We start from the raw sequence: 23524 nt of genomic DNA on the forward strand, positions 1-23524 counted from the left end.
AGCAAGGCTGCATGCAGCAACCTCTTACACAACTCAAGTGAAGAGCATGTAGCCTTTAAGTCCTAAGATGAACAGGGGTAGGATCAACCCTGACCCCAAATTTGGCTTGATAATCAAGAATATTGAAGCCACATGAGCTCCAAGGGGGGTATGTGTGTCATATAACAAGGCTTTCAGGACAGAGGCTTCCAGGAGGTGGGCCTGAATGGCTGGAGACAGCAAGAGGGAGTGACTGGCTTGCTCTTCCTGTGTTGCGGTAGGGTGGAGGGAGGGCTCCTGGAGGGGCCGGGTTTCTGTGGTTTGAATTCTGCACGAGTGGCCTTTGTCTGCTTACCTGGATGTGGAACAGAGGGTGGGATGTGCAGGCCAAGAAGCTGTCAGCAAACATCAAAGATAGAGTCAGACTCCAGGAAGCTTCCTTTCTGGTGAGTGTACTGTAATTCTGTCTTCAGGCTGATTGGTGACATGTGCACGCTTTATCTTCTTGAACCTGGACTTGTGTATGCCGGCCATGTGCGTGGTGCTCTGGGAGAGACTGCATGCTAAGGCTGGCACATGAAGGGAAGTTCTCTAGTATGGCTTGTTCAGGAGCTCACTTTAAGATTTTATTTATTTATTCATGAGAGACAGAGAGAGAGAAAGAGGGAGAGACACAGGCAGAGGGAGAAGCAGGCTCCATGCAGGGAGCCCAATGTGGGACTCGATCCCAGGTCTCCAGGATCAGGCCCAGAACTGAAGGCGGCGCTAAACTGCCGAGCCACCTGGGCTGCCCCAACTGTTGTGTATTTGAGAAGTGAAGTGAGTGCCTGGTCACTGTCGGTATGTCTGGGTCTCCAAAGGGGATGAAGGTGTCTGATGTGTGCAGAGATGTGTGTGGTTGCCATTTATGCCTTGGGGTTTGTGGGAGGCAAGAGTTCCTGAGGTCTTTGCCTAGAGGGAGAATTGTGGATGAGAAGCTTTGTTGCAGGCCGTGTGGCTGCAGCACTGGCTATGGCCCGTGAGTGTAAATGTGCACCTGTGGCTGGTCCTTAGCTGGGGCTTCCAGAGCTAACTTAAGGTGACTGCCTGAAGCTTGGCGAGTTGTCCTGACTGTTGGGTCCACTCTTTATCAGGGATCTTCCAGGTAGCGGAGGGACCGTGCAGTGTGGTGGCAGCTGTGCTACCTGGACAGTGTGGAAACTCCCTTTCCTGTTTACTCAGAGAGTGGCCTTCTCCAGTGTCCTTGCATGTGGCAGGGGTCTGAGGACAACAGGAAGCTACTTCCTCCCACAAAGGGAAGACCCAGCACGGCCCATGCCTGCCTCCATCCTGACAATGCCATTTTTATTTCAGCAGGGAGCCTTCTTGGCCAGGCACAGCCCGCAAGGTGCCTCTCCACATCCCAAGGCAAAATGCCTACATGGGAAGTTGGAGACCCAGATGTGGCCGGCAGCCTTTACTGGACTGTTGTAGGACAGCAGGCTTTGTCCAGAAGCACTCATTTTCTTGGGGTTGCCCTGTAGGGAGATGGGGCAGGATCATCCCCTGCCAAGATTTGGCTCAGATTTGGAGATTGCTCACCCTGTACGTGCACGGGTAGGGAATGGAAAGGGTGTTCCCCAGTCCCCAAATTCACACCTACTCAGAGCCTCAGAATGTGATCTTATTTGGAAATGGTGTCCGGTTAAGGATCTCATGCAAAATCATTCTGGATTTAGGTTGGGCCCTCTGTCCAATGACTAGTGCCCTCCTAAGAGGAGGAGAGGACACAGAGTATGTCTCTGTCGTGTGATTCCATTTCTGGGAGATGCAGTCCTGACAGAACAAATCTGCAGTGTCAGCAGACCAAGGTCCCCGGGATGGAGGCGGCTGCTGAGACACGGGGACTTCTGGGATGCTGGAGATGTTCCAGAACTGGACTGTGCTTGTGAGATCTAGGAAGGCTGCCTTCCCTTACTTTTTATTTTTTTCAAGGTTTCCTTAGCTACTTTCATGTTTATTTTTCCACATGAACTATAGAATCAAATTTTCTGTCTCCTGGAAAGAAAATGGTATTTTCACTGATGGCAGGTTCAGTTTAAATACACACATGGAGAAATGGACATTTATTTATTTAAGATTTTATTTATTCATGAGAGACATAGAGAAAGAGAGAGGGGCAGAGGCACAGGCAGGGGAAGAAGCAGGCTCTATGCAGGGAGCACAATGTGGGACTCAATCCTGGATCCCCAGAATCACGCCTAGGCTGAAGGCGGCGCTCAACCACTGAGCTACCTGGACTGCCCTGGACATGACCTTTGATGCCAAGTCAGTCTTTCCAAGAATAGATCATGTATTTCCACTGGTTCAAGTTTGCTTTTTATGCTCTTCAGTGATTTACATTTTCCCTCAGATACATTTTGCACATTTTTTAAAAATCTTTATTTATTTATGATAGTCACAGAGAGAGAGAGAGAGAGAGAGAGAGGCAGAGACATAGGCAGAGGGAGAAGCAGGCTCCATGCACCGGGAGGCCAATGTGGGATTCGATCCTGGGTCTGCAGGATCGCACCCTGGGCCAAAGGCAGGCGCCAAACTGCTGCACCACCCAGGGATCCCCATTTTGCACATTTCTTATTGTTAACTTCATTCCAGAGTATTCTATCATTTGTTGTTATTCCATCAATAGGTGAAAATATTTTCTGTTCCATTGTTTTCTAACTGGGTGGTATTTATTTAAATGAAAGCTGTTGTTGGTTTTATAAAATTCTTTCATCTTACTCAGTTCTCCTGTTTGCATTTATTTTATAATTGATTCACTTAATTTTTTTAGGTAAACCCTATTATCCATGGGTAGAGATATTTATTTTTTTCAAGCCTTAGGCATCCCGTTGCTTTCTGTTCTCTGAGTGCTCTGGCTCATACTTCCCGTATGATACTAGTTAATTAGTGGTGGCCTTGCTGGCCATTCCTCCTTGTAGTTGACCGTAGGGAATGACCCAGAGCTTCACTGTGGGGGGATGGATGCTGGTTTCAGGACTGATGTTAATGAAAGAGTGACATTTTACTATTAGTTTTCAAAAATCATGATCAGGTGTAGTATTTTGCAGAAGGCCTTTTCAGTATGCAGATATAATTACAGGATTTTTCTCCTTAGGTTTGTTATGCAACCCTTTGTTTCCCAGAGTCAAGAGTCTTTCATGGTTTGTCTCCCTCTCTAATTTTTCTCACTCAGTTCCCCTCCTTCCCTTATAATTCCTTTCACTATTTCTTATATTCCCCATATGAAGGAAACCATATGATGATTGTCCTTCTCTGAATGACTTACTTCACTCAGCATCATACCCCCCAGTTCCATCCACATCGAAGCAAATGGTGGGTATTCATCCTTTCTGATAGCTGACTACTATTTCATTTATACATAGACCACATCTTCCTCATCCATTCATCTGTCAGAGGACATCATGGCTCCTTCCACAGTTTAATGTGCTGATGCATTCTAAATGATGGTGTTTTACTAGGATTTGGATCTATGTGAGATTGGTCTGTGGGTTTTTTGGTCTTCCTTTACCAGGTTTACATATAAATGCTATAATTCATTCAAGGAATGTGAACATTTTTCTTCTTTTTTAATCCCCCAGAACAGTTTAAGTTTCAGTGGAATTACCTAGTTTTTCAGTTTGATACAATTTTTTTTCTTATGTTATTTGGTGCTGGGTGCTTTTTTATGTGGAGAAGTTTTAAAACCATTTTCTCACCATCTTCTGTGGAAACTGGTCTGTTCAAGCTTTTCTTTCTCTGCTAGGATTAATTTTAATTTATTGTGTTTTCCTAGAAAACTACCCACTGTATCTAGGCTTTCGACTTTTTATGCATACAATTGTCTAGAATACTCTTCAGAGATTTTTTTCTTTAAATTTGCCCTATTTGAACATTTGTTTCTGCCCTGTTATTTTAAATATTTTTAAGTTGAATTTAGTTACATATAATGTATTATTAGTTTCAAGGGTAGAATTTAGTTATTCATCAATCTTATGTAACACCCAGTGCCCATTACATCAAGTGCCCATCACCCACAACCCTCAGTTTTTTTCCTGGAGTTAGGAATCTCTTAGGGTTTGTCTCTCTCTCTAATTTCATCTTGTTTTGTTTTTCTTTCCCTTGCACTATGTTCATCTGTTTTATTTCTTAAATTCCACATATGAGTAAGAGCATATAATTGTCTTTCTCTAATTTATTTTGCTTGGCATAATATCCTCTAGTTCCATCCACGTTGTTGCAAATGGCAAGATTTCATTCTTTTTGATGGCTGAGTAATATTCCGTTGTATATAAATACATCTTCTTTATTGCCCTGCATTTTTTTGTGTGTATATGTGCTTTCTCCCTTTTTTTTTCATGATTATATTAGCTAGTGCCTTGTCTGTTTTATTTAATATTTCTATTGATTTCTAGTTTCATTTCACTGTGATCAGAGAATGTTGCATTACTTTACCATATTGGATTTACTGAGGTTTCTTTGTGATTATACATTTAATTTTTGTGAACATTTGTGTGTGCTTACAAGAAAGGTGTATTCTCCATTATTGGGATACAATGATCTAATATAGTCATTAGTAATATTATTGTTAGGTCTTTTTATTAATGAGAGCACAGTAGGGAGAGGAGCAGAGAGAGAGGGAGGAGACTCCACCCTGAGCATGGAGCCCAACACAGGACTCAATCTCACAACCTCCAGATCATGACCTGAGCGGCAACCAAGAGTCCAAGGCTCAACTGACTGCACCACCCAGGTGCCCCAATTATATTGTTAAGTCTTATATTTACTTTATGTCTACTTGGCCTTAGACTGAGAGCATTACTATTATTTATTTTTATATAATAATATGTTTAATTCATAAATATTTAAGTATTATCATTATTATTATTGTGTCACCATGTTTCTCCTTATGTCTGCTTTGTGAAGGTGATTGGGGTGTTTCTTTGATAGGTATCAGAGGTTTTATTTCTTCATTGTGAATTATAGCCTTTAGTGTTGTTAACCTTGAAAAAAAGTTGCCAGTTATTTTAATAGCAAAAATTCACTTAGGAATAGCAGAGAATTCAATCAGGACAAGCTAGTTGTGGCAAAACCATAGAGAAGTCCACAAAACAAAGAAAGAGAAAGGCTCTTTTAGAGAAGAAAGGGGGTGTAGGGAGGGGCTATTGTAAAATAAAAGTCCCCAGAGTGAATTGGGAGCTGGACATGTAGTGGCTTCTCATTGGCTGAGCTGTGGCTGCCTCTCATTGGCTGGGCTGTTGCTGGGAAGGAAGAAAGCTTCCTGCTGGGGTAGTAAGTTTGCATCCACCTGTGCAGTCCTTCTCTTCCAGGAGGGTCTGTGCTTGGTGTGAAACCTCTCCCTGCTGGCCCCCTGACTCCATTCTAGTGGAGGTTTACTTTTATTAATTTTCACAGGGGTAGGAAGTGTCTGTTGCTGGATTTCCTGCTTTGGGCCTGAGTCCTCCCTTTCTGGTATCAGGACCCACTTCACCTTCCTTCCTAAGATTTCTGTGTGCCTGACACACCTTTCCCCTTTTGTCATGGTTAACTTTTCTGTTTTGATGGAACCTCGTGAATATGCAGTCAGGTTTTCTTTTGTTCGTCAATGTGATCAACTTTTTTATTCTGATAAAGTTAGTTAAGCCATTTACATTGAAGACACACATGTGCCTGATCTCAGCTTTTGTTTTATGACACGTTTTTGGTGTGATGTGGCACATTACTGGGCTCCTTTCCCCAAGTATGTTTTCCCTGTTTTATGTATGAGTTTTTGGGTAAAGGTGATATCTTTTGTTATTTAGGAGGGTTTGTATTTGTGTTGGGGTAGTTACCTTTGTCTTAATACTTTGTTTCCATTTTCCTTATTCAGGCTTATATACTGTTTTATGTGTTGGCTTTCCATGGTATCCCTTTCCTTCCATGGTGATCAGTGAACTTATTCTTTTTTTTTTTTTTTTAAGATTTATTTATTTATTTATTTATTTATTTATTTATTTATTTATTTATGATAGAGAGAGAGAGGCGCAGAGATACAGGAGGAGGGAGAAGCAGGCTCCATGCCGGGAGCCCGACATGAGACTCGATCCTGGGACTCCAGGATCATGCCCTGGGCCAAAGGCAGGTGCCAAACTGCTGAGCCACCCAGGGATCCCCTCAGTGAACTTACTGTATTTTGATTATTCTCCCTCCTCTTTGAGAACATGCAACATTATACACTGTTCTTCCTTATCTCACTTTTTAAAAACTCTTTGACCTATAGTGTGTACTGTACTTAGTAGTCACATCAGTCTTGGTGAAATTTTCCCTGTATCTCATGGTCTAGTGGGGCCCATCCTTTAGTAGATCCCCGAAGAAGTCTCTTGGATCCATCCTTGTGGGACTGACACCACTTTTCTGTAGCCTGGAGGCTTGTAGGATGGCCTGGTGGGGCCCTAAATCCCTGGTTCATCTTCCTCTTGAGTTTTGTGAAAATACTATTTCACTGTGTATGTGTCTGTTGAAAAGTCTACTTCCATCTTGACTTATTTTCCATTTTCCTTGTTAGACACTTGGACTTTTAAATCAAAGGCATGAAGGATTTTTGAAATATTTCCAGTCTGGTAGTTTTGTTGGGAGGTGTCTGCGGTGACCATCCTGGATTAACTTTTCCAGGAACATATGTACCCTGTTGATATATGGATTCAGGTTTTTTTTTTTTTTTTCTTTTTTCCTTTTTCCAGAAAGTTTCATTGTATGTGAGTTTTAAGTATTAGTCTGTTAATTGTTACTTTTCTTCTGCAGGAGCTTCACTTCTATGTTTACTAGATCTTCTTTGCCCGTCTTCTTGAACACCTGCTCTTGGATTCATCTTAGCTCTCTATTCCATCTTTGTTCTCTTACTTGTTTTCTTTTTTAGACTCCTTATTGGTCCAGTAGAATATATTCTCTCTTAGGCATATTGCTGGTTTTTCTTAAGATAATTTTTTTCAGTGTATTTCCTGAATTAATTTAATTCTCATTTCACATCTTTTTTGTCCATTTCAGTTTAAGCGTTGAATTTCCAATTCAGAGTGGTCCTTCTGCATATGCTTATTTTATGATACTTGATTCATGTCGGGGTGTGGCTACTGATCTCTGATTGTTGATGGTCCTTTGGGGAATGGTTCTAACAGCGAAAATGTTTTGTTTCTTTCTTTCACTTCTAATGACTTTGTTTGAATGTTGCTGCCATTTTCTGAGCATTTTGAAGTTTTTGTTTTCTTGGCCAGTAAGAACAGGTTTCTTTACATAAATTGAACAGAATAGAAAGTCCAGAGAGTGCTCCATGTAGAAGTGCAGTAGGTGAAGGACAAGCTGTTGGAGAAATGGAACATATGGACAGGAAGGAAAAACAGGTTACTCCCATGTCACTCTGTTTGTAGAAATATACTTACGGTAATTAAGAACTAATGTAAAAGACAATAGTATAAAATAATCTGAAGAATATATAAATGAGGGACGCCTGGGTGGCTAAGCGATTGGAGCATCTGCCTTTGATTAGGGTGTGATCTTGGAGTCCCGGGACCGAGTCCCACATCAGGCTCCTTGCATGTAGCCTGCTTCTCCCTCTGCCCGTGTCTCTGCTTCTCTCTCTCTGTATCTCTCATGAATAAATAAATTAAAATATATATATATATATATAAATGATCTTTGAATCAAGAAAAATGATATAGGCTTGATTTACTAAAAATCCAAAACATCAAAAAAAAAATCCAAAACATCTGAATTGGAAAATATTATAACATTAAGATTCATGAAAATTGTGAGAAAACACTGTATTTTCTTTAACAAAGCACTGATACTAGGGGAATCCCTGGGTGGCTCAGGGGTTTAGTGCCTGCCTTCAGCCCAGGGCATGATCCTGGAGTCCCAGGATCAAGTCCCACATTGGGCTCCCTGCATGGAGCCTGCTTCTCCGTCTGCCTGTGTTTCTGTCTCTCATGAATAAATAAAATATTTTTAAAAAGCACTGATTCCAGATTATATGAATCTAGTTGAAAAATAGTCAATTATTGGAAACAGTACAAATGGCCAATAATATGCAATTACTAACTGCTAATCAAGAAAGTGACATTAAGATGAGGCTTTCACCTATTAGATGAGCAGACATTTTCAAAGACCAGCATTACAGTAAGTTAGATGAGGGTAAGTAGGTATGTTTTACACATGGCAAAGAAGATCTGTGCTTTTTTTGAAAAGTTTGTTTTCCTATTGAGTCTTCGGTATGACAGTCTGACCCAATGAGGCAGGCTCTGGGGCTCTCTCAGAGAGAGGGCTGGCATGGTTCATGGAGCTTGTGTGCAGGAATGCTCAGGGCTGCAGTGACAATATTTGTGAACAACTTAGATTTCCATCAGTGAGAGAAAGCAAAAAGTTGTGGGAAATGTCAGACAATAACTATTTCCAAGGAGCATTTGAAGCTGAAAACAGCAAGGCTGTTTGCGGATGCCACTTCAGTAAAACAGATGGAGGGAGCTCTGGAGGAGCAGACGGTTTGCCCCAAAGGCACATGTGCTGTTCAAACACATTTGTTTCAGGCGTAAGGAGGTGGCATTGCCCCAGCAAGGAGGCAGTTGAGCAATTGGCCTCTCCCCTTGGGGGAGGCCCTGTGCTGACCACGGCCCTTGCTGTGCAGGTGGCCTCTGCTGAGGGTGTCATGTATACGCTGACTGTGCCCCAGCTGCAGCTCCTTTCCTGGACCAGCGTGTTTCCCAGCAGCCCCACCAGTCTCCTCTGCTCTCCCGACAGCCAGTGGGTGTTTGCCTCAACCCAGGACTCAGACCTCGGCCCAAAGGTCAGTGGTGGGTTGTGTCCTCTGCTCCAGAGGCTGGCTTTGTTCATGCAAGGTGGTGGGTTCTGTACCCAGGCTCATGGATGTGTCTGGGGGGGTGGCTTCCAGGGCAGGACCAAGCTTGCCGGAAGCACTGGGACCTTCAGACAGGATGGTCCAGGGCCAGAGGAGTCACCTGGAACAGACTTCGAAGTGTGTAGGACAGGAATACAGAGCAAGACGCTGGCGGCAAAAGCCACATCAGTGACGTACGCTGCCCAAAACCACCAGAGCCGTTGATGTGGTTGTCCTGTCACACCAACTGACCCGGGACTGGTGTGCCGGGTGTTTCCAGTGGGGCCAGACAGGCCCATCCGAGCTATGTGGAAAAGAGGGTGCACAAGTGACATGGGCAGCCCTGTGAGACTCAGCGAGATCACCAGGCGTGGGTCTGTGGCCCTTCTGGGTGGTGGTCAGCACAGGGACCATGTGGCCATGTTTCCCCAGGTGTTCTACACTCAGTCCCTGCGGTGTGTGGTGGAGGATGAGCCTCCCGTCTCTAGCACTCTGCCCGTCTTGCTGACGTCCAGAGCCTGCTGGGCCCCTGACGAGACAGCCAGGCTGATGGTGATGCACAGAAACAGTGACAACATGCGGCTGGCCATCACCACCTACGAGCTGGGGACCAAGCAGTCCCAGAAAGGTGTGGACGCTGTGGGTAAGGGTCCCCGCAGCAGGCCAGTCACTATTGCACTGTGGTGCTTCCAGTACAGAGTCCTCCGCTTTCCTTTGGGACACTTTTCTTCCCTCCCAACAAGTGTCTTGTTTGTGATTATTTGTACTGGCCGCATGGTTGAGTGCTTGCCGTGTGCCGGGTCCTCTGTGTGGCCCTGGGATCCAGACACCAACCACTGGCCACATACAGCCTCACCCCTCCTCAGTGTTTTGTCACAACTATGGCAAACACACTCTTCTTGATGCTGAGTGTGCGGATGAGTAAAAGCCACACCATTTCTTTCCCAGGTTGCTCCCGGCCAGCAGGAAAATAAGACCTATAGTTATCTCTTTTTCTGCCTCCTTTGTCTCCCGGACTGCATGTCACTGTGACTGGCCTGCCCTGTGGCCCTTGGCATTTTTTCTTTTGTGTTACAGTCATATAATCATTTGGCTCTAAGTTTTACTCTGAGCTTCCTGGCAGCTGAGGAGAAAAGGGAAACAAGGTGTGTATTATTATAATCCCTCGTTCGGTATGAGCATGAATTCTTCAAAAGAGGTGATTTTTTTTTTCCTGGTGCTAAACCATAAGGAAATGATCCAGTTAATTTTTCTAAACAAGGAATGCTATGCAGTATAAAAGACAGTATCTTCAGTAATAGTTCTTGGCAGATGTTACAAATGTTAGTTCTCAGGAGGCCACTTCTTGCCCCTGTTGTAGATGGGGAAGGGCAGGGAGCCCATCCCCCAGAAGGTGTGTGCCAGATAGTATCATTTCCATGTGCACCTTGCTGCGAATCTTTGTAGTCCCCTTACCTAGGGCACCGTCATCAGTGCTGGAGAGCAGATGAAAGGGAGGCTTCCCGGGTACATGCAGGTGCGATCACAGAGTGTCACCCTCTCGTTGTCATCTTAGATGAGGCATGTGTGCTCCACTCCCAGACACTATTGAGAGATGACAATCTGTGTGTTTTTATTTGAAAAAGTACAACAGATTGCAAGTTTCCTCCTGCCAGACAACATGATGCCTCCTCACCTCATGAAGGGCCATGGCTCGCAGGTGGTCCTGCTGGTGTCTGGGTTGGAGCTGGTGCTCTTCACCATCCAGGGCTTGCAGCTGGCAGCCTTCCAGGACCACCAGAAGCCCATCACATCCATGTGGGTGGTGAGTGCCCGCCCGCCATGCACCTGCATCGCGGCCCCGCTCCCAGAGCCTGCGGCCCCGCCTCACTGGGCTTCTCATTTCAAGGACCAGAGCCGAGTCCTCACGGCTTCCTTCGACCTCTCTCTGCGAGTCTACGTGTGGAATAAGGAAAATAAGTTTCCTGTCCTCAAGAGCTGCTATCACCTGCTTGGGGGCTCCCACAGATGGGCCAGGTAACTGCTCCCAGTTTCCTCCACTTTACCTGTGAAGTGACCTCACCTGACCCGCGAGCAGCATCTGGACAGGGGGTGTCTGGGACGATCCAGGAACCTGAGGCAAGTTGCCACTCAGATGCCATTTTCTCCTCTGCTTAAAAAAAAAAAAGATGCTAAGCATCATCTGCATGACTTCCTCTAATGTACAAACCACCACCTGCACGCGGTGCTGCTCTTCCCAGATGAAGCAGAGGCTCTGAGATGAGGCTGTTTATGTACAGTCCCACGGAGAAGCACAGTGACGGTGGGCCAGCTCAGGCCTGCAGCCCTACTCTTGCCCCCACCCTAAGCTGCCAATTCCAAAACCAGTTACCAAACACAGGTGGTGGTGTGGTCGGTGCAGGTTAGATGGGAACAGTCCTCAGATTGCAGTTTTACTTTGGATTCTATAGTTAGGATCTTGAAATCACTTAGGTTTCTTCTTGCCAGATGGAGCTCTGCAAAATGGCCAGGGCGTACAGGCCTTACCCTGCGGGGCCACTCACGCTGAGATCACAGACAGCTGTCAGTGACTTGATGAGGTCTGAGTAGATTCAGCCTCCTGTGGCAGATGTTTTATTGTTTTCAGTGGAAAAATACCAAGCCCAAAACCAAATATTCAAAAAATTACAGATTTCTGTAACAAATCTATCTTATTTCTGAGTTTTAATCAGTTGTCATTTGAAGATAATTACTAAAGTAAATTCCTAATTAATACAGAAAAATTTCATTCCTTTTTATTTTATTTTTATTTTTATTTTTTAATAAATTGATTTTTTATTGGTGTTCAATTTGCCAACATCCAGAATAACACCCAGTGCTCATCCCGTCAAGTGCCCCCCTCAGTGCCCATCACCCATTCACCCCCACCCCCCGCACTCCTCCCCTTCCACCACCCCTAGTTCGTTTCCCAGAGTCAGGAGTCTTTATGTTCTGTCTCCCTTTCTGATATTTCCCACACATTTCTTCTCCCTTTCATTCCTTTTTAGAAGCTCAACTTTCTGATAAGATACAGATTCAACTTAAATCATAGGATAACTGGCCCTGTAAGTAGATTCTAACAGCCTCTCTTAACTTCCTGAACAAAGCATAGTGGACAGCCTGATGCTCTCATTCTGAGAAGGACTTGTATCCATTGCTTCCTCACTCAGGATTCCTCCTTAAATTCCTCTGAAGTTTGAGGCCACGTTTGCATCTACACTGCTCTATTTTTGCTAGTTAACACCCCGGCACACTTGCCCCTTCATTTACCTGCCCTTAGGGGCATGCTGAGTCTGTGTGACCAGAGGCTGACCTTTGTGACAAGCCTCTCAGGCAGGAGAGGTCCTACTTAGATGCCACAACCACTCAGACTGTCATGATGGCTTCCTCCTCTGAGGGACACACAGTGTAGATGCTTGTTTTCATGGTCGCTGGAAGATGGCCAGGTGGGGAGGTTGCCCAGGAGGGAATTGTGCTTCCATGTTGGCCTCAACCTTCCCCCCTCTTTTCTATATGTGTCTTTAAAGAATTCTCCTTCACTGAAATGACCCCATTCTCAATGTGACAAATAAGTAACACACTTAGAATTCTTTTAAGCAATGTGCTTTTAATCAGGACCCCAGAATGGATCATGATGTTGAATTATGCCCCTTTCCTTTTTTTTTTTTTTTTTTAAGATCTTATTTATTTATTCATGAGAGACACAGAAAGAGAGGCAGAGACACAGGCAGAGGGAGAAGCAGGCTCCCTGTGGGGAGTCTGATATGGGACTCGATTCCAGGACCCTGGGATCACGACCTGAGCTGAACTGAGCTCCCTGCTCCCCCAGCGTCCCAAATTATGCTCCTTTCCTAATTCAGAACAGATTCCTCCAGAAATCTGTAGTTTAGTGGTAATTTTTTTTGTGGGGGGAGCTTCATTTGGCAACAATAAACCCAGCAATCTTGCTTCATGCTGTTCCCCATAGGTTTTTTTCTAGCACCTTTTTGAATACTGCAAGATATAACCAGTACTTTCTGAGAGCTTTTCAGTTTCATCTGTGAATACATAATACATAAATTAATTTGCTCAAGAAAATAGGGAAAATGGGTCTGTTAAATATAAATTTACCAGCAACCTAGCTACATATCCCCAGGGATCAAACGAAGAGAAATGTCCACACAAGGACATGTATGTGAATGTTCTTAGCACCTTTATTCGACATAACCCCAGAGTGCCCATCAGCTGGTAAATGGATTCGCCCAGACAGGAATCTGACTGCACCATGACAGGGAAAAGTATTTTTGTACACTCAGTGTGGGTGAGCCACAAAACATTGTGTTCCAAGAAGGAAGCCAGATGTGTGAGCCCACGTAGTGTGATTCCAACTACATGACCCATCTAGAAAAGGCAAGTCTCTAGAAACAAGGGAAACCTTGGCTTCCTGCGGCTGGGTGTGGGTGGGGATTCACTGCAGATGGGCACAACAGATCCCCTGGAGTGATGGAAATCTAAATAGGTTGGTGCTGATGGTTGGACTGCTCTGCACATCATTTACCAGAAATCAGTTGAGGAAAGACTAAGGAATTCTCCAAAGAGAATGAGAAGGAAACATGCTAGTTCAACCTTCCTTGCCAGCAAACCGTGCGGACCACTGGCTGACTGGCATGCCACCTGCTGCACACCTGGCCCCCGTGTAGGCTAGCAGCCCTGCAGGTTTCTGAGATCCTGGAGATGCCACCTTCCACTCTTGTTACTAATTTCTAAGTTAGTAGAACTTCAGTTGCTACTTAAACTCAGTGTGGAATTTATTCTAAGCTAGAAGGTAGTTCCTGAAAGCCAAAGTGGCAATATTTTAGAAGCAATCTATTGCACAAACCAGCTTCCACAGAAAACTCGAGGCCTGTGTGATTTGGCTGGTTCAGTTCTCTCCACACCTGCTCACTCCTTGTCGTGCCTCAGAGCGGCATTGTCTGTCTTGCTGGGCAAATATAGCATCATGGAAGGTGCTGGCCCCATCAGTTCCACGCTGGTGTCTTTCACTAAGGCTGGTCGGGAGTTGATGGGCTGATTCTCAGTGCTGGGAAAATGACTACCCTGCAGAGATTGGATTAGTTACCCATTCTCCTCTATCAGAAGTTTCTAGACTTGCTGGAATCGTGATTCAGGCAACTACCATCAGGAGGGCCCACAGCTGACATGCCCACTCCAAAGCATGAGCATGTTTGCTCATTGTTAGGAATGAACACCAATCTCAACATAGATGGGGTGCTCGAGGGTGGAGAAGGTCCAGAGGTTGTGCTCCATCTTCATGTAAAGGCTTTTTTTTTTTTTTTTTTAAGATTTTTATTCATTCATGAGAGGCGCAGAGAGAGAGAGAGGCAGAGACACAGGCAGAGGGAGAAGCAGGCTGCATGCAGGGAGCCCGACGTGGGACTTGATCCCGGGTCTCCAGGATCACACCCTGGGCCAAAGGCAGGCGCCAAACCGCTGAGCCACCCAGGGATCCCCCATATAAAAGCTTAACTACTTAAAAGTATGTCTTTCTCAAGTTAACATGCAGCCTGTCCCTTCCTTTCGCAGTGGATTCACCCATGTGGAAAGCGACAGTATGAGCATTGTAGGTATAGAAGCCAGAAGCATTGGGACGAGTATTCTGAGGTCATATTGCTTCAACGTGCAGCATGGTTCAGATGATTGCGTCGATTGAAGATAATCTCACTTTGGTGAAGAGCTTGTCTACATACAAACTAAATTATTTTATCAACATTGGGAAAGGAGCAAGCAATTCTCAAATGCCTCTTATGAGACAGGCACAGTGCTATGTGACTTTAATTTTCACAACAAGCCAATGAAGGACGTATAGTGTTTCTGTTTGTCAGACAAGGAGCATGACCAGTAACAGTTAACCCATTACTGACCTGTTGTTCAGCTGCCATGCCACCTGCCCACGCTTACTCAGTAAAGTGGGAGAAGAGTGGATTCAAGAAGGCCCATGTTCCAGGGTGCTGAGTTTGTACCTTGATTGTTTTTTTGTTCAGATATGTAATGAAGTAAGGAACTGTGTTTGTTTTCCTTTTCTGTTACATGCGTCAGACATTAATAAATGGTTGTATAACCATTGCATAACTGTAGGGGTACCATTCTGCATTTTGTGCAAGTGGCATCCCTGGAGTTGGTCCACAGGGAAGCCCTGGCTGCTTTGGTAGGCGTATCATTAGAGTTCTCAACTGCAAGCAACAGGAACAGAAAGCTAGCTAGGAATTTTCTGGAAGGAAATAGAGCATTGCACTGGGTCAATAGGAAGGCTGGAGAAGCAGACATGGGACCACAGAAAGTGGGGCAGCAGGCAGCAACCATGGCCTGTTCCAGCAAGATCGTGTCTGCTGTCATGTTCCCCCAGCACTCCCGTATGGCCGCCACTGCACACATGGCACTGACGCTGTCTGAAAACATGCCAGCTGCCCGGGAAAGTGGGACTTCAAGGCTCAGAACACCAGCATGTGTCTGATTTTCCAACTCGCCACATGTGCACACCACCTGGGCCAGGATGGGAGAATCTCAGCCCTTTAGCTTCAATTGAGCAGCTCCCAGTCAAGACTCACAGTGAGAAATTCTTAAAAAATAGGAAAAAATTGGGCAGCCCGGGTGGCTCAGCAGTTTAGCGCCTGCCTTCCACCCAGGGTGTGATCCTGGAGACCCGGGATCGAGTCCCATGTCGGGCTCCCTGCATGGAGCCTGCTTCTCCCTCTGCCTGTATCTCTGCTTCTCTCTCTCTGCCTGTGTCTCCTGTGAATAAATAAAATCTTTAAGAAAAAAAAATAGGAAAAAATTATCGAGAAACAATGAAGATGAAAAGCTCTTTACTACAGTCTGTCCTTTTGTCCAGTACCAATACCTCCTTTTCCTAATATATATACTTCATACCCAACAGAGCATCTGTGCCCCATTTAGAAAAGCCCAGATGCAGTCATTTCCTCAAAAGGAGAAAATCTATATCCAACCCCCTTTTAAATCTAAGATAAGGTTTATTTGGGAATAACTTTAGGTTTACAGAAAAGTTGCAAACACTGCAGCAGATTCCACATACCTTTTGCCCAGCCTCCCCTGGTGTGAATATCTTACATAACGTAAGATATGTGGAAACCCAAGGTCTTTGTCATCTTGAAGTCAGAACTCTCTGCTAGTCCTATTACTGTTCTCTGGTACTCAGCAGTCCTGGTGCATCCTGCATATACAGCCTTGGGGGAAATGGAGAGGAGACGAGAAGTTAGCTGAAATAAACACACATGTGACACAGCAAAAAGGAAATAGCTGTTTCGTTCAGAAGATGAAGGGAAAGTTCAGGTAAGTTGAGATACAGGAGCTTTTACTGAAGATGCATGGAAAGAGGTTGGAGTGTTGGCAAAAGAGGGGAGGTCAGATAAGAGAATGGTGAGTGTATGGCCACCTGAGCGGTGTGGACGTGGGAAAGCAGTGCAGTCAGTGCGAAGGGAAAGCAGCAGCCAGGGCCTGGCGTGTGCTGGCTCTGGTTGCCCTGCCCGCGGACAGCTCCGTGGACCCCTGCTTTGGGTATGGTGTGGGAGGCCTGGAGAGGGAGTCCTAATGGGAGGGAGCACAGGAAGCTCTTGCGGAAGGTGTGTGCTGAGTCTACAGACGGGCTCCTCACAGGAAAGTGAGGTCTGTGAGATGTGATGCCACTGCCTGGGGGAAACTGTGTGTCATGCTCTCTGGTCCTCTGAATCCAAGTTCTGAGGCTTTCCTCTCATGTGGTGAGGACTGCGGCTGCTGGGGGAGCATGGGGGCCTTAACGGCACCTCTCATTCCTGCCAGCAGGCAGATTTGAGCCTTCCTCAGAGCCTCTATTACCCCACATGCAGCCCAAGATACTCTATTAAGTAGAGAAGTAGATAGAAAATATTGAAGAATTCCTAGTACTTGACCACAAGTGAAGTCTTAACAAATTCCAAAATATTAATTGCTAACTATAATAATTTTTTTCAAAAGACAGTCACACCAAACATGCACACACCTCATTAAAATTCACTTTTAAATAATAAGAGAAAATCTCCGCAGAAATTACTAAATTTTAAAATAAGATATTTTCTTAACTGGATAAAAGGAATACAAAAGACTGCAAACATGCTTAATGACAGGTAATCAGAAACATTTCTGACATGAGAAGGTAAACTTGACATGGATCACCACTATAATTAATACTTTTGAAATTAAATTTAAAAAAAATAAAAATGAGTATGTGTGCTATAATTTCTAAACAGTACTATCTCCTTTAAAACCCTAAGAAAATCATTAGAAGTAGCAAATCATGATTGGTGATTGTTACACTGAAATCAGTGTAACAATTAGAAAATAAGATAGAAAAATTATCCCATTCACAATAACACCAGAAACTATAATATCTTGGAATCCACAAAGAAAATTTATGAAGAAAAAACACAACTTTTCTAAAGGAATAAAGAATAGAGATGGCCCATGTTCATAGAAGAATTGCTACTTTAAAGAGGCCATATATTGAAAATGGCTACCATTTTAAAAAGAGAATGTAGAAAGATGGATATCGGTTGTATATGGAGCTATAAGAATACAAGAGTAGCCTTTTTCTGTTTTTTGTTTTTTTTTTTTTTTCAGAAACAAAAGGGCAAAGGAAAGGATAGACTTGCCCTGTGAATTATAAAAACAAAATTAAACTTTATCATTGAGACAAGTAGCATCAGTGCGTGAATAGACCATAGATGAAACAGACCCATGTGTATTTGGAAATTTGGTTTATAAGTGACATTTGAAGTCAGAATGGAGAAATGATGCTTCAGCAAGTGATCTTGGAAGGATTGGCTGTAAAGTCAGATTCCTTCCTCATACTGTGCACAAAAATAAGTTTTTTATGTATGAAGGATCTAAATAACTTTTTTTAAAATTATGGTGGAAAATTAGAAAAGGGGAGGCTTCTAAAGCATGATTAAATAATACAAAACTAAAGCCCATAGCAAAATACTCCCTATAAAAATTTAAATCTTTTGTACAAGTGACACCATAACCAAAATTAAGACATGCTGTTGACAGCAACCCCCAAATCGAACTAAGGGGAAACATAATTTATAGAAGAAACCAAACACTGAAGTACAGGATAAAATGCTCACAATCAGTAGTAACCACAGCAGAGTAGAACAATAATGACCTATCACTTTGCACTATTAGGCTGGCATAAAAAAAGGGGGGGGGGGCAGAAAGCTGGATGATGCTCTTTACAGACACATGGACACAAGACCCAGTGATGGAAGCTGCCTCAATCTTGGTCACATCTGGACGTCTTTGGCCAATCCAAGGTATGTATTCCAGTCCTGTAGTTCAGGGTAACAGTGTCTCAGCTCCCTAGCACCCCCCAACATCCCCTATTCTGTTCAGCAGAAGGCTGCCTTCTCTTATTCCCAGCACTTTTCAGGATGGGGCAGGTTTAGATGCTAATCTCCTTTGCTCTGAGGGTGTAGCTCTTTGTGGTCCTAGCTCAGTGTGGGGCTCACTTGTGTGCACCTCTAGTATACACCATCCAGCTCCTAGGTGGCTGACAGTCAGCTCTAATGCCCTGAGGGAGAGGGGGATCTGGTTGAGGGAATTGGAGGTGTATAAGTTTTGCGTCCCAGCTCAGTCCACCCTTTGCACCACTCCCTCCCACTGAGGACAGCCCTTGGATGTCATTGTGGGGCGTGCCATCCCTGAGCCCCCATCTGCCAAGAACAAAGGTGTCCTTAGTCTTTGCAAGTGTGACTGGTGTCCCAAAGTTGAAGAAGACCTGTTCTGGACACCTGTGACAAGAGCACTAGTGAAACGAGCAAGAATCCCTCTGCAGGATTCCCTTTAAGCAGCACTTTGGGCTGAGTTGTTTGGTGGAGTGACTCAGATCTTCATCCCCAAGGTAATGGTTGCTCATTGAAAGTCATTGCTGGGTTTAACAGTTAAGAGATACCCAGTTACTTACCTGCGATGTAGACACTCCACTCTACCTCATTACCTACCAGCCACCTTCATCCCTGATGTTCGTCAGTTACGATCCCAATCATCAGAGCCAGTCCTTTCTTTGCCTGTTGGGCCACTGGCCAAGAACAAGATAAAACTCAGGTGGTAGTTACAGTTTCCCCGTAAGAGGGATGCTTGCTGTGACCCTAAATTGCCTCCACTCCTATCTCCAGGAGCTAGGACCTATCTGTAATCCCCAAGAGCTCAAACAACAAAATATGCAGGATTGGTGGCTATCATTATAGGTGGGGCCACTCTTCTACCTGTTGGTTCTCAGACTCATGTATTCTAGCAGTAGTAGCACCGTCATTGGTCATTGCTTCAGAATGTATGCCCCATCCTGGATTGGAAGATGGTCTCCAGGCCTCACTAAGTGTTGATCCCTGGCCAGCACCATAGTGGAACTGTCAGTGGGCCATGTCCCCATCACAACAGGCAAGTTAATCTTGGATGATGGGTATGGGACAAGACCAGTGCGTTCTATTGCCAAGAGCTCATGGTCACATCTCCTTTGGTATAAAATGAGTCCTTTGTTCTGAGGCAGTACTGTGGGATACTGTGGCAGTACTGTGGGATATCACAGGTAAGGCATTCTGTAAGTCTTTGGGTTCTGCCCTGGCAGAACCATGGCCAGGAGTCAGGAGGACAGAATATTGGCCCATGATTAATGGTACCAAGTTGATAGCATCAATCTGTTGTCCACTGGACAATCCTTCAGCTATGGTGGCAACTGTGAGTCTTGATATGGGAAATCCTTGCCATCGAGCCTGTGCTTAGCCCTTATCCCTGATGCTGTCCATGGACCTTTGCACAAGGACTGGATTGGTGAGAAGAGTGCCTGGCAGCCAGAGGATGGTCATCCTGTGACCTATGTTACTGCGAGCCTTCCCTGCACTACATGGTCTCTGCCAAAAGTCCATGTATGTCTCTACCTCCAGGCATTTTCTTATGAATGAACGAGCCACTCTCAGCTTGGTTTATTTGAAGGACTTCCTTTCACAGTGTCTTTCAAAGATATCCCAAGTGGTGCTATAATGGGGCAGCAGTGTGGTAGGAGGCCATTTCAGCCAACAGCCATATAACAAGCCAGCCTACTTGTGATTCACTCTGAGTCCTTTCCTCGTGCTGGTTAGTCATAGAAACTGCCCCTCTCCTCTCCCCTATGAAGCACAGGTGCTGGTTGAGGGAGAGGCAGCACAGGTAGGAATCAGGATCATCTGTTCCTGTGATTTACTTAGGCCTTATAGCCACGCTTATGCCAGCCTCACACGGGCCACTACCATAGCACAATAGATCACTGCTGTGTACACCAGATTCTGTGGTGGGTGGATCATATCACATCTAGTTATGATGGGAAACTCTGATCAGTTCTCACTTTGTGTCCTGCTGTTGGGTGATCTCTGCTACCAGGACATAGGAGCTGCTCTTCAGACTACCGGTTCTCCTCTAGAAGGCACAGAGTTACTCCAGAATACTATATCCTTACCAGTCACAGACCTTCTGACCTGCTGAGTTCTAGGATCAAGGAGGACATCTTTTTTTTTTTTTTAATTTCTTTTTATTGGAAGTCAATTTGCCAACATATAGCATAACACCCAGTGCTCATCCCATCAAGTGCCCCCCTCAGTGCCCGTCACCCAGTCACCCCCACCCCCTGCCCACCTCCCTTTCCACCACCCCATGTTCGTTTCCCAGAGTTAAGAGTATCTCATTTTCTGTCACCCTCTCTGATATTTCCCACTCATTTTCTCTCCTTTCCCCTTTATTCCCTTTCACTATTTTTTATATTCCCCAAATGAATAAGACCATATAATGTTTGTCAAGGAGGACATCTTATGCCACAGCTAGGATCACTGTAGAGCCTGCTCTGGCTCTGGGCCCCTGACAGTTTGGCAGCCTCTGGGGTTGCCCAGTAAGTGAGTCACAGGAGTATTCCCAGCTTGGTACTTGCTGCCTCCAAATTCAGATTCCAGAGAGATCCACAAAGTGTTATTTTCATTGTTTTTAAGTGGAGAGATATTTGAAGTGCAGCAGCTTGTCCTTCACCTGAGAAGATATGCCCTTGACCTTCCTAGTGCATGGTTACCTGGCAAATGGCCATAGGTTCCTTTGAGAAATGACTGAAAGAATACCTACTGTGTACATTTGCAGTGGAGTTAAAGGCATGTTAGTTTCTGAGGTAGAACTGAATTTCTTTCACTCAGCGTGCTCTGCGTCTGTAAATTTAGAGCTGGGAACTGGGTGTGGGGACCCCAATTATCCATTAAGGTGGAAGACAGTTCATGAATTCTTTTTTTTTTTTTAAGATTTTATTTTATTTTATTTTATTTATTTATTTATTTATTTATTTATTTATTTATTTATTTATTTATTTATTTATTTATTTATTTATTTATTTATTTATTTATGATAGAGAGAGAGAGAGGCAGAGACACAGGAGGAGGGAGAAGCAGGCTCCATGCTGGGAGCCCGACGCAGGGCCCGACGTGGGACCCGATCCCGGGACTCCAGATGGCGCCCTGGGCCAAAGGCAGGCGCCAAACTGCTGAGCCACCCAGGGATCCCCTTTTCTTTCCTTTTTATATGAATAAGTTAGCACCCTCAGGAGTTATGATATAATAGCCACTGCCTCACATCCCTGCAAGTCATGCCATCCTGACTGCCACTCTCACTCTGCCCATCCTTAGTCTGCTGGGATGACTTAGGATATTGCTACTCAAGTAAAAATTGTGAATCAAAGGTGAGTGCCCCAGGTCAACTTAAATGGTCTCTTGGTTCTGAAATTTTCCTTCCCTCATCTAACACCAGGATCCATTTTTACAAACACACTCTCCAGGCTCTATTATTAGGCAGGTCCTGTAATTCCTTTGTTATGTAGGCACTTTTTCTCCAAAGCAGGGTTTGTATTTCTCTCTCCAGGCTCTGTTGGTACCTGACTCTCGATATCAACCTAGAGGCAATGAGTAGTTAGGTGGAGGTCCTGAGAAGGACAAACATCATCATTCAAGGAATCCACCTCAGATGAGGCTAACATGGAAGGCACTGTTCCTGCCTTCAGGAAGGGTTCAGGGAAATGGGTGTATATGTCAGGATTCTCAATTGTCCACGAAAATATCCCAATCCCAAATATTAGAGTGTTACTCATCCTGCATCTGGGCCTGATTTTCACATAAGACCTGCTGAGGCTGTACATGCAGACTACTTTGCATTCCGACCTGTGCTGGCAGAAGATAAGGTTCTCTTGTTTTCAGATATTTTCTTAAGTTGGAGGATGTCTACCATTTACTTTTTGTAAACTGACATGGTATTGAATTTCATCCAACTACTGGAGGGAAAACTAATTCAGGTGGGTCATAGACCAAGAGAAAGAAGCAGGAGTACTCGAGAATCTAAGAGGGTGCACAACTCTGGAAAACAGCATGGAGGTTCCTCAAAAAGTTGAAAATAGAGCTACCCTATAACCCAGAAATTGCACTACTAGGTATTTACCCCAAATATACAAATGTAGTGATCTGAAGGGGTACCTGCACCCCAGTGTTTATAGTAGCAATGTCCACAATAGCCAAACTGTGGAAGGAGCCCAGATATCACAGATAACTAGATAAAGAAGATGAGGTATATATATATATACAACAGACTACTCAGCCATCAAAAAAAAAAAAAAAAATCTTGCCATTTGCAATGACATGGATAGAACCAGAGGGTATTATGCTAAGTGAAATAAGTCAGTCAGAGAAAGACAAATATATGATCTCACTTATATGTGGAATTTAAGAAACAAAACATCATAGGGGAAGAGAGGAAAAAATAAGACAAAATTAGGGAGGGAGACAAACCATAAGAGACTCTTATTAATCATAGGAAACAAACTGAGGGTTTATAGAGGGGAGGGTGGGTAGGAGGATGGGGTAATTGGGTGATGGGCATTAAGGAGGGCATGTGATATGAGCACTGTTAGAGGATTGATGAATCACTGACCTCCACCTCTGACACTAATAATACATTATAGGTTAATTAATTGAATTTAAATAAAAAATTTTATTTAAAAAGGTACACAGAGTTTCCATCCCAGTATGGACATCACATCTACAATTACAGAATATATTTTCTTTGCAAGTACACAGTGTGTGTTAAAAAATTAAAAGAGGGATCCCTGGGTAGCGCAGCGGTTTAGCACCTGCCTTTGGCCCAGGGCACGATCCTGGAGACCCGGGATCGAGTCCCACGTCGGGCTCCCAGTGCATGGAGCCTGCTTCTCCCTCTGCCTGTGTCTCTGCCTCTCTCCCTCTCTCTCTCTCTCTCTGTGACTATCATAAATAAAAATTTAAAAAAATAAAATAAAATAAAAAATTAAAAGAAATACACTGGGAAATCAAGTCTCCATAAATATTAAAGAATTAATATTATTCAAAGTATGTTCTCTGACCACAATAAAGTTATTTTAGAAATAAATGATAAAGATATAATCAGAAATTTCCATGTTTTGAAAAGAAGTTTATTACAATAACCACATGTCAAAGAATACACTGAAAAATAAATTTAATCATTTTTGATCAAATGATGAAAACATTCTATGAATCAAAACTTGCAGAATGCAGGTAACCCAGTATGTGGAATTTATAGCCAAAAGTGCCT

At 44.1% G+C, this 23524-nt stretch overlaps 1 protein-coding gene and 1 long non-coding RNA gene across 28 annotated transcripts in view; one reads left to right on the top strand and one right to left on the bottom strand.

Annotated features, from left to right (window-relative positions):
- The window catches only part of CDK20 (cyclin dependent kinase 20), a 39409-nt gene extending 24423 nt beyond the window's left edge, over window positions 1-14986 (top strand). For 3 of the 12 annotated variants that reach the window (XM_072841666.1, XM_072841632.1, XM_072841623.1), the window contains 5 exons: window positions 8651-8809; window positions 9293-9503; window positions 10486-10664; window positions 10749-10876; window positions 14441-14986. In XM_072841666.1, the coding sequence (XP_072697767.1) occupies window positions 8651-8809; window positions 9293-9503; window positions 10486-10664; window positions 10749-10876; window positions 14441-14567 (804 nt within the window). In that variant the 3' untranslated portion in view covers window positions 14568-14986. Of the gene's footprint in view, window positions 1-8650; window positions 8810-9292; window positions 9504-9808; window positions 10006-10485; window positions 10665-10748; window positions 10979-11347; window positions 11623-14440 lie in introns of those variants that run through there. The other 9 variants (XR_012038179.1, XR_012038183.1, XR_012038172.1 and 6 more) reach the window with 9 other exon arrangements.
- The window catches only part of LOC140641634 (uncharacterized), a 59912-nt gene continuing 43008 nt past the window's right edge, over window positions 6621-23524 (bottom strand). For 7 of the 16 annotated variants that reach the window (XR_012038239.1, XR_012038277.1, XR_012038267.1 and 4 more), the window contains one exon: window positions 21196-23522. This is a non-coding gene — a long non-coding RNA (uncharacterized lncRNA). Of the gene's footprint in view, window positions 7330-10315; window positions 11010-12527; window positions 15647-15947; window positions 16099-18888; window positions 18966-21195; window positions 23523-23524 lie in introns of those variants that run through there. The other 9 variants (XR_012038245.1, XR_012038240.1, XR_012038237.1 and 6 more) reach the window with 5 other exon arrangements.

The sequence above is a fragment of the Canis lupus genome, chromosome 1 (assembly GCF_048164855.1).
Source record: "Canis lupus baileyi chromosome 1, mCanLup2.hap1, whole genome shotgun sequence".
Classification (NCBI taxonomy): Eukaryota; Metazoa; Chordata; class Mammalia; order Carnivora; family Canidae; genus Canis; species Canis lupus.